Raw genomic sequence first — 11,749 nt, forward strand, 5'->3', positions numbered from 1 at the left:
GGGAGCCGAAGTCAACACCCCTTTGTTAGTGATCAGTCAACAGTAAGGATTATTCAATGAAGTTTGTTGTCGTTCAACCAGAGACAACTCGTTTTCATGCTGATTTTTTCACACAAAAAATTCTGCACCAAATAGTTTGATGTAAAATTGCGGGACTAAGATCTCCTCGGCAAAAACTTTAATTAATTACATATTTCTTGAGTTAGCTTAGATTAACTCTGACTATTTTGAGGATGTGTATACTGCTATGGCGTCTCAATATGGACAAACAGTACTATTGTCGATTTTTCTTTTTTTCTCTTGTTTTTCAAGCGAAGGTCTTTTAAGGGAGTATGCGAGCACACTCGTTCGGTTCGCCTAGCCGGGTTCAGCTAGGCACCAGCCAAACTGAAGCATGCGGAAGGCCTAAGTCCCAGCCATTAGCTGTTGCTAGCCAGCCTGGAAGCCATTGCTCTAGGAAGTGAGCACAATAGAGCTAAGACCTAATGGGAGGAACACTCAGTGAGAGATCAGATCTAAGGATTAGACTGAGCTTTAGCGGCCTGTTGTCAGTGGTGAGGCTGTATGGGGGTTAGGGGTTGAAGGCAGGTTTTTGTCTGGCTATGGCCACTATCCCTCAGTCCCCTCCCTTAGCACAGGATCAGGATGTTTAAGAAGTAAGAACAGACCTCTCCCACTAGTGGGCTGTGGATAAGTGGCTGCTGTGGCTTAACACTGACTGATAAAAGGCCTTGTTGTTGTCAGCTTACTTCCTCTACTTAGCTGTATACTGTATTTCATCAAACAAAAGCTCAGCAAAATGAATAAGACAAGATGTCATGTAATATCAGTTACACGACTCACATTGGGCATGTTTGTGTGTTTCAGGATTTATGAGCATTTTAACTTCTTTGCTGTGTTTGCAACCCCTTTGTAGGCTCCTCCAGAGATATGTATATAATGACAAGATGCTCATGTCTCCACCCTAATAATGGGAGTCGTTGTTTCAACGGCGGGAAGGCAGGCTTAGGTCCAAAATAAGCCCATAGAAATGCATTGGGCTTATATTGGACTTAGGGCTTATATCTCCCCTTCCCCTCTGGCTCCTCAGACTGCCTCGGGTGTGTGTGTATGTGTGCGTGCATGCCATGCATGTATGCCATACATGATTAACCCTACCATGGCAGCCATCTGATTAGTGGTTTATTTTCGCTGCCTCCGACATAAGTGGTTCAAGTGTGTGAGGGAGGTGAATGTTTACTCTGCAGGGAGCGGTGTGTGTGCCAGACTCAGTTTCAGCTGAGTGGTCTAAGGAGTGGTGGGAGAAACTCACACACACACCACAGGGTTTAACCACAGACATGTTTCTTACATGAAAACATACAGCCTACTTGAAATATCTCACAAGAATTTGTCGATACAGCATGTGTTGTCGATGAATGAAAACCAATATCCCAGGTCTTTATGAGGTAGTGGTCACTGCCATGTGTCTGTCTGTGGTTGTGCCAGTGTCTGTGTTTGGGGTTGGTTACAACTCTCTAAGAAAAAGAGTAAACCTATACTATCTGTAAAACTCAGACTTGTTGGTAGGCTAATCATTTAACACCTCAGGGTGGGAAAGCACTAAAGTGGCCATCCCAGATTGTGAGTTAAAACCTCTACCACTTCTCTCTCCCGGATCCGGGATCCTCATCAAAAAAGCTGACTAGCATAGCCTAGCCTAACGGGACAGGGATATCATATAATATAATTTTCATGAAATCACAAGTCCAATACAGCAAATGAAAGATAAAGATCTTGTGAATCCAGCCATCTTTTCAGATTTTTAAAATGTTTTACAGCGAAAACACAATATGTATTTCTATTAGCTTACCACAATAGCCAAACACACAAACGCATTTATTCACCGCAAAAGGTAGCTTTCGCAAAAACCAGCAAAAGATATCAAATTAATCACTAACCTTGAACAAATTCATCAGATGACAGTCTTATAACATCATGTTATACAATACAATTATGTTTTGTTTGAAAATGTGCATATTTAGAGCTACAAATCCTGATTATACATTGTGAATACGTAGCATCGATTCACCAGAATCTCCGGAGATATTTTGGACACTCACCTAATCTGACCAAAGAACTCATCATAAACTTCACATAAAAATACTTGTTGTATGGCAAATGAAAGATACACTGGTTCTTAATGCAACCGCTGTGTTAGATTTAAAAAAAAATAACTTTACCATAACATACAGCTTGCGTTATTGCGAGACAGCGCTCACCAAAACAGCAGAGAACAGGACTCAACATTTTACACAGAAATACGAAATAACATCATAAATGTTTTCTTACTTTTGTTGAGCTTCCATCAGAATGTTTTACAAGGAGTCCTTGGTCCAGAATAAATCGTTGTTTGGTTTTAGAATGTCCATTTCTTCTGTCGAATTAGCAACCTTGGCTAGCCATGTGGCGTGAACATGCCCATCAACTCTTGGCGCAAAGAACGGAAAATTCCAAAAGTCCCAATAAACGTTGAATAAACTGATAAAACTCGGTTGAAAAAACCTACTTTATGATGTTATTATCACATGCATCAAATAAAATCAGAGCCGGAGATATTTGCCGTGTATACGTAACGCTTTTCAGAAGCCAATGTCGAGCTCCGCGGCGCGCCTTGGTAGACAAAGAAAATTCCTGACCTGCCACTCCAAAAGCTCTTGTTCGGCCTCAGATCAAGCTAGACACCCCATTCCACCTTCCACTGCCTGTTGACATCTAGTGGAAGGCGTATGAAGTGCATGCATACCGATAAATATAAGGCAATTGAATAGACAGGCCCTGAAACAGAGCCTCGTTTTCAGATTTTTCACTTCCTACATGGAAGTTTGCTGCAAAATGAGTTCTGTTTACTCACAGACATAATTCAAACAGTTTTAGAAACTTCTGAGTGTTTTCTATCCAATAGTAATACTAATATGCATATTGTATGATCTAGAAAAGAGTACGAGGCCGTTTCATTTGGGCACGATTTTTTCCAAAGTGAAAACAGCGCTCCCCTATTGACAAGAAGTTTTAACCTATTATAATGTAAGGTATAGTTAAGTATTAAGAACTGTTGTAGTAGTCACTAGGCAGTGTGTACATATAACCATTTGAGCAAGCAAAATAAAAACAACTACAAACTGTGAACTTGAATCAAGATGTAACTAAATCGCCTCAAAGTCCATTGTTTGCCCATAAGCCCAGTCCTGTTGAATGGATACTTCGGGATTTTAGCAATGAAACCCTTTATCTACTACCCCGGAGTCAGTTGAACTCAGGGATACCATTTTTCTGTCTCTGCATCCAGTATGAAAGAAGTTAGATGTACTTTTGTGAGCCAATGCTAACTAGTGTTAGCACAATGACTGGAGGTCTATGGTATCTACTAGCATGCTAGATGATACCATAGACTTCCAGTCATTGAGCTAACACTAGTTAGCAATTGCGCAAGCTCTAGTTATCAACTTCTTTCATACTGCACACAGAGACATAAAAATGGTATCCACAAGTTTGTCTGGTGTAGATAAAGGGCTTCATTGCCAAAAGACCCAAACCACCCAAGCCATAGACTATTTTCTCTGTTGTGAATTTGAACATGAAATATGTGCCTATTGTAGATTACTCTGACGTTTTTCGTACGATGTACCCAATGACTAATGAAAACTTGCTTTGTCCTCATTGAGGTTTTACAGACGTGTTCAATACGCCTCACTTTTGTAATAATCTATGAAATGCATATTGTTATATTTGGTAGCACTTATTTGTTTTTCCTTTGCCTCCAACCCCCTTCGATGTGTATAACGGATGAGGGTGGGGCCAGGTCTACATAAGGGTACAAATTTCAAAAAATCACAAAAGCTCTGACGAAGGGCGTGAGGCCGATACGTAAACTTATTAAATATCGGTGATACTATCAAGAGCAGTGTGCGGTTTCCTTTTTCCTTCACTCTGCTGCCACAGGGAAAGAGGTACTGGTGAATCAAGTCTGACATCAACAAGCTAACAAAATAAATACAATATTTGCACTGTCACTATGCACACTCACAGAGCCCTACACACTCAAACACACATACAAACACTCACTCCATCATTTGCTCACTCACATATAATATGCATATACAGTACCAGTCAAAAGTTTGGACACCTACTCATTCCAAGGTTTTTCTTTATTTTTTACTATTTTCTACATTGTAGAATACTAGTGAAGACATCAAAACTATGAAATAACACATATGGAATCATGTAGTAACCAAGAAAGTGTTAACCAAAATATATTTTATATTTGAGGTTCTTCAAAGTAGCCACCCTTTGCCTTGATGACAGCTTTGCACACTCTTGGCATTCTCTCAACCAGCTTCATGAGGTAGTCACCTGGAATGCATTTCAATTAACAGGTGTGCCTTGTTAAAAGTTAATTTGTGGAATTTCTTTCCTTCTTAATGCGTTTGAGCCAATCAGTTGTGTTGTGTCAAGGTAGGGGTGATATACAGAAGATAGCCCTATTTGGTAAAAGACCAAGTCCATATTATGGCAAGAACAGCTCAAATAAGCAAAGAGAAATGAGTCCTTCACTACTTTAAAACATGAAGGTCAGTCAATCCAGAAAATGTCAAGAACTTTGAAAGTTTCTTCAAGTTCAGTTGCAAAAACCATCAAGCGTAATGATGAAACTGTCTCTCATGAGGACCACCACAGGAAAGGAAGACCCAGAGTTACCTCTGCTGCAGAGGACAAGTTCATTGGAATTACCAGCCTCAGAAATTACAGCCCAAATAAATGCTTCACAGAGTTCAAGTAACAGACAAATCTCAACATCAACTGTTCAGAAGAGACTGTGTGAATCAGGCCTTTATGGTCAAATTTCTGCAAAGAAACTACTACTAAAGGACACCAATAAGAAGAAGAGATTTGCTTGGGCCAAGAAACACGAGCAATGGACATTAGACCGGTGGAAATCTGCCCTTTGGTCTGATGAGTCCAAATTTGAGATTTTTTGGTTCCACCGCTGTCTTTGTGAGACGCGGAGTAGGTGAACACATGAATCATGGAAGAGGAGGTGATATGGTGTGGGGGTGCTTTGCTGGTGACACCGTCCTTGATTTATTTAGAATTCAAGGCACACTTAACCAGCATGGCTACCACAGCATTCTGCAGAGATACACCATCCCATCTGGTTTGCGCTTAGTGGGACTATCATTCGTTTTTCAACAGGACAGTGACCCAAAACACACCTCCAGGCTGTGTAAGGGCTATTTGACCAATAAGGAAAGTGATGGAGTGCTGCATCAGATGACCTGGCCTCCACAATCACTCAACTTCAACCCAATTTAGATGGTTTGGGATGAGTTGGACTGCAAAGTGAAGGAAAAGCAGCCAACACGTGCTCAGCATATGTGGGAACTCCTTCAAGACGGTTGGAAAAACATTCCAGGTGAAGCTGGTTGAGAGAATGCCAAGAGTGTGCAAAGCTGTCATCAAGTCAAAGGGTGGCTACTTTGAAGAACCTCAAACATAAAATATATTTGATTTGTTTAACACTTTTTTGGTCACTTCATGATTCCATATGTGTTATTTCATAGTTGTGATGTCTTCACTATTATTCTACAATGTAGAAAATAGTAAAAATAAAGAAAAACCCTTGAAAGAGTAGGTGTTCCCAAACTTTTGACTGGTACTGTACATTTATACGGACCCTACACACCCACTCACATGCAAGCTGCCGCAACTCTGTTAAACGTATATCCTGTTGCCTAGTCCCCTTAGCCCTATACACATCTACCTCCATCACTCCAGTATCCCTGCACATGTAAATATTTGTATTGGAACTGACTTTTTAAATACAGGAAATATTTAAAAAGTCAGTTCCAATACAAATATTTACATGTGCAGGGATACTGGAGTGATGGAGGTAGATGTGTATAGGGCTAATAAATATTTCCTGTATGTAGTGTTGTGGTAATTCTTACAAATGTCGTGGAAATTACCACCAGGGACACTCGAAGTCAATCTTGAATGAATCATCCTTTATTATCCAGCGCGCTGGAGAGGTTCCAACCAACTCAATGCACCAAGTACACATGTCGATCAGGAGCTCCACCTGGGGTAGTCCCGTTAGTTCTCCTATATAAAGACAAGTTATATTTGCATGATTTAGCTTGTTCATCATTCATAATGAATTAACGTTTGCTTCATTCATGTGACCGACCAATACCTCACGAGGCTTCTTCTCTCTAAGCTGAGACCTTGAAACTGAGATCTTTCGTTCTTTTAAAAACAAGGTCTGGGCGTACTGCCAAATTGCAGATACTGATAAGTGAGGATTCGTTCAATCAGTCACTTGCATGAACATAGAAATTGGTTATTAGAACAGCACATGAATAGAACACAGAAATTAGTTATTAGAAAAGCACAAGTATAAAATATCCATCACAGTAATATGCTTATTTACTTACGTTATTGTGTATTTCATATTTCCTATGAGACATTAAAACTTGAAACTATCCCTTTAAGGGGGGATGAGATCTTTTTGGTTTTGTTATCTCCCCCTCTCTCTCTCCACATCTGTTTCCCTGTCGCTTCTCTCTCTCCCCCTCGCTCTGTCCCCCCCCACGTACCATCACGGTCTCAACTCCCCCTGTCTGTGCATCTTCAGTTAGGAAAGAAACAGACACTGAAGCAATACTATAAAAAACCTGTAGTCCTGAGGGAGTTCAGTCCCTCTAGTCTAGGCTGGTGTGGTGGGTAATTGACTGTTTTACTGTATGTGAGGAACTCCACTGCAGTTTCTTGTCTTTGGTCCTGAGATGAATCAGTCTTAAAATGTTAAATTCCTGCTATGTTTTGAAATGAGTTTGTTTTATGATTTCAAAGGCCTGTGGTTTTTCTCTGAGTTGGCTTCCAGATCTTAGAATCATGTCATTGGAACGCTGTCAGTCAGCCCTCGGGTTGGTTGGGTGGGTTTGATGTGTGTGTGTGTGTAGTGTGCACACCATGGGAGGTTGGTGACAGCTTAATTGGGGAGAACGGGCTCTTGGTAGTGGCTGGAGTGGAACTTGTGGAATGGTATCAAATATATGGCTTCCATGTGTTTGATGCCATTCCATTTCCTCCGTTCCAGCCATTATTATGAGCCGTCCTCCACTCAGCAGTCTCCACTGGTGTTCACTTGTGCGTGCGAGAGAAAGACAGACAGAGAGACCGACATTTTAGGTACAGTCTGAGCTTTGTACGGTTTGAAGTGCCTTTAAAATGCTCTCTCTTTCTCCCTCCATCCCTCCCTCCCTCTCTTTCTCTCTTTTAAACATACATTTAGTTTAGATATTTTTCTTGGATCACAAGAAAATTCCCAAAAGTGTGTGGCCGGGTTATAGCAGCTGAAGACACAGTATGATATAGAGGTGATATGTGATAGCCTGGCAGGCAGAACTTGTGGTCACTTCTGTGGGAGTAATGACATACCGTGGTCGCTCCCAGCATATATGGAATACCGCAATCCATCCCAGTATTAATGGAATTCCAATGGAAATCAGGCCTGGTCTACATTACGTACTGGACCACCCGCATTCAAAAATCTCATCTTAGGCGTGACAGGATTATTTTTTACTGGCAAAAGGATCTAGACCACAAAGTAAAAGTTGCAACCATAACAGAATTAAGTTATTTTGACAGGAAAAACAGACTTGTTGAAGAGCAACAGTGGTCATAACATTGCTACTTGTAAAGGCAGTCATTGTTGTTCTCCCCCTTAGACGAGGAGGAGCATGGATAGGACCAAGATGCGGATTGAGGGAAATAAGCCATCTTTTAATGAAAAACAGCAAACAAGACACTACAAACTACAAAACAACAAACGTGACTAACCTTCAACTGTCCTGTGAGGACACAGGAACAAACACCCACAAAACACCAGTGAAACCCTGGCTGCCTTTGTATGACTCTCAATTAGAGACAAACAATACACACCTGTCTCTAATTGAGAATCATACCAGGCCGAACACAAAACCCCACATAGAAATACAAACATAGACAAACCCACCCAACTCACGCCCTGACCAACTAAAATGAATACAAAACAAAGGAAAACAGGTCAGGAACGTGACAGAACCCCCCCCTTAAGGTGCGAACTCCGGGCGCACCAGCACAAAGTCTAGGGGAGGGTCTGGGTGGGCGTCTGTCCACGGTGGCGGCTCTGGCGGTGGACGAGGTCCCCACCCCACCATAATCAATCCCCGCTTCTTTATCCCCCTCCCAATGACCACCCTCCCACTAACCCCACCTAAATGAAGGGGCAGCACCGGGATAAGGGGCAGCACCGGGATAAGGGGCAGCACCGGGATAAGGGGCAGCACCGGGACAAGGGGCAGCACCGGGACAAGGGGCAGCACCGGGACAAGGGGCAGCACCGGGACAAGGGGCAGCACCGGGACAAGGGGCAGCACCGGGACAAGGGGCAGCACCGGGACAAGGGGCAGCACCGGGATAAGGGGCGGCAGGTCCTGGCTGAGGGACTCCGGCAGGTCCTGGCTGAGGGACTCCGGCAGGTCCTGGCTGAGGGACTCCGGCAGGTCCGGGCTGAGTGGCAGCTCCGGACTGTAGGGCAGCTCCGGACTGTAGGGCAGCTCCGGACTGTAGGGCAGCTCCGGACTGTAGGGCAGCTCCGGACTGTAGGGCAGCTCCGGACTGTAGGGCAGCTCCGGACTGGCGGGCGTCTCTGGCGGCTCCTGACTGGCGGGCGTCTCTGGCGGCTCCTGACTGGCGGGCGTCTCTGGCGGCTCCTGACTGGCGGGCGTCTCTGGCGGCTCCTGACTGGCGGGCGTCTCTGGCGGCTCCTGACTGGCGGGCGTCTCTGGCGGCTCCTGACTGGCGGGCGTCTCTGGCGGCTCCTGACTGGCGGGCGTCTCTGGCGGCTCCTGACTGGCGGGCGTCTCTGGCGGCTCCTGACTGGCGGGCGTCTCTGGCGGCTCCTGACTGGCGGGCGTCTCTGGCGGCTCCTGACTGGCGGGCGTCTCTGGCGGCTCCTGACTGGCGGGCGTCTCTGGCGGCTCCTGACTGGCGGGCGTCTCTGGCGGCTCCCGACTGGCGGACGGCTCTAGCGGCTCCTGACTGACGGACGGCTCTACTGGCTCGGGACAGACGGGCGGCTCTAATGGCTCGTGGCAGACGGCTGACTCAGATGGCGCTGGGCAGACAGATGGCTCAGACGGCGCTGGGCAGACAGATGGCTCAGACGGCGCTGGGCAGACAGATGGCTCAGACGGCGCTGGGCAGACAGATGGCTCAGACGGCGCTGGGCAGACAGATGGCTCAGACGGCGCTGGGCAGACAGATGGCTCAGACGGCGCTGGGCAGACAGATGGCTCAGACGGAGCTGGGCAGACGGGCCGTTCAGGCACCGCTGGGCAGACGGCAGACTCTGGCCGGCTGAGACGCACTATAGGCCTGGTGCGTGGTACCGGAACTGGAGGTACCGGGCTGAGGGCACGCACCTCAGGGCGAGTGCGGGGAACAGGAACAGGGCACACTGGACTCTCGTGGCGCACTCTAGGCCTGGTGCGTGGTACCGGAACTGGAGGTACCGGGCTGAGGGCACGCACCTCAGGGCGAGTGCGGGGAGAAGGAACAGTGCGTCCAGGGCTCTGGAGACGCACAGGAGGCTTGGTGCGTGGTGCCGGAACTGGAGGCACCGGGCTGGAGACACGCACCATAGGGAGAGTACGTGGAAGAGGAACAGGGCTCTGGAGATGCACTGGAAGCCTGGTGCGTGGTGTAGGCACTGGTGGTACTGAGCTGGGGTGGGAAGGTGGCGCCGGATATACCGGACCGTGAAGGAGGACACGTGCTCTTGAGCACCGAGCCTCCCCAACCTTACCAGGTTGAATGGACCCCGTAGCCCTGCCAGTGCGGCGAGGTGGAATAGCCCGCACTGGGCTATGCAGGCGAACCGGGGACACCACCTGTAAGGCTGGTGCCATGTACACCGGCCCGAGGAGACGTACTGGAGACCAGATACGTTGGGCCGGCTTCATGGCACTCGGCTCGATGCCCAACCTAGCCCTCCCAGTGCGGCAAGGTGGAATAGCCCGCACTGGGCTAAGCACGCGTACTGGGGACACCGTGCGCTTTACCGCATAACACGGTGTCTGACCAGTACGACGCCCTCTTACTCCACGGCAAGCCCGGGGAGTTGGCTCAGGGATCCAACCCGGCTTCGCCACACTCCCCTTTAGCCCCCCCCCCCAAGAAATTTTTGGGTGAGCCTCTCGGGCTTCCGTGCTAGCCGCGTACCCTCATACCTGCGCTCCTGGGCTGTGGCTGCCTTCTTCTCCTCCCGAGAGCGGCGATTCTCTCCCACCTTAGCCCAGGGTCCTTCTCCATTGAAAATTTGCTCCCAACTCCATTCCTCTTCTCTCCATTGCTTTAGTTCTTGTTCTCTCTCCTCAATCCGCTTGGTCCTGTTGTGGTGGGTGTTTCTGTAAAGGTAGTCAATGTTGTTCTCCTCCTCAAACGAGGAGGAGCATGGATAGGACCAAGATGCGGATTGAGGGAAATAAGCCATCTTTTAATGAACACAGCAAAACAAGACACTACAAAAACTACAAAACAACAAACGTGACTAACCTTCAACTGTCCTGTGTGGACACAGGAACAAACACCCACAAAACACCAGTGAAACCCTGGCTGCCTTTGTATGACTCTCAATTAGAGACAAACAATACACACCTGTCTCTAATTGAGAATCATACCAGGCCGAACACAAAACCCCACATAGAAATACAAACATAGACAAACCCACCCAACTCACGCCCTGACCAACTAAAATGAATACAAAACAAAGGAAAACAGGTCAGGAACGTGACACTACTACATGAAAACTCAACATCAACAGATGTGGGTATATCACACAGATGTTTGTGTGTTTCACCAGTCTAACCAGGTGTGTGTGTATGTTGCTGATGTTCCTTCTAACTCAGGTGTGTGTGTGTGTGTGTGTGTGTGTGTGTGTGTGTGTGTGTGTGTGTGTGTGTGTGTGTGTGTGTGTGTGTGTGTGTGTGTGTTACACCAGTCTAACTATGTGTGTGTGTGTTACACCAGTCTAACTATGTGTGTGTGTTACACCAGTCTAAGTGTGTGTGTGTGTGTGTGTGTGTGTGTGTGTGTGTGTGTGTGTGTGTGTGTGTGTGTGTGTGTGTGTGTGTGTGTGTGTGTGTGTGTGTGTGTGTGTGTGTGTGTGTGTTACACCAGTCTAACTATGTGTGTGTGTGTGTTTGTGTGTGTTACACCAGTCTAACTATGTGTGTGTGTGTGTTTGTGTGTGTTACACCAGTCTAACTATGTGTGTGTGTGTGTTTGTGTGTGTTACACCAGTCAAACTATGTGTGTTTGTGTGTGTTACACCAGTCTAACTATGTGTGCGTGTTACACCAGTCTAACTATGTGTGTGTGTGTGTGTGTGTGTGTGTGTGTGTTACACTAGTCTAACTATGTGTGTGTGTGTGTGTTACACTAGTCTAACTATGTGTGTGTGTGTGTGTTACACCAGTCTAACTAAGTATGTGTGTGTGTGTGTGTTTTCCAGGTGACCTGTCCCCAGTGCAGATGTCTCCAGTGCCCCAGTCTCAGTTCATCCCTCTAGCCGAGGTCCTATGCTGTGTCATCTCTGACATGAACTCCTTCAACATCACCGTCAACCAGGATGCCCTCATCAGTCACATGACCAAGGCTCACCAAG

General features: G+C 46.4%; 1 protein-coding gene across 1 annotated transcript in view; it reads left to right on the forward strand.

Moving 5' to 3' along the window:
• Positions 1–11,749, forward strand: part of LOC129859487 (storkhead-box protein 1-like) — a 47,842-nt gene that overhangs the window by 31,005 nt on the left and 5,088 nt on the right. Inside the window, exon 2 of the mRNA XM_055929336.1 lies at positions 11,597–11,749. Coding sequence (XP_055785311.1) covers positions 11,597–11,749 — 153 coding nt within the window. The remainder of the gene's footprint in view (positions 1–11,596) is intronic.

This window comes from Salvelinus fontinalis, chromosome 1 (genome assembly GCF_029448725.1).
Source record: "Salvelinus fontinalis isolate EN_2023a chromosome 1, ASM2944872v1, whole genome shotgun sequence".
NCBI classification, from domain to species: Eukaryota; Metazoa; Chordata; class Actinopteri; order Salmoniformes; family Salmonidae; genus Salvelinus; species Salvelinus fontinalis.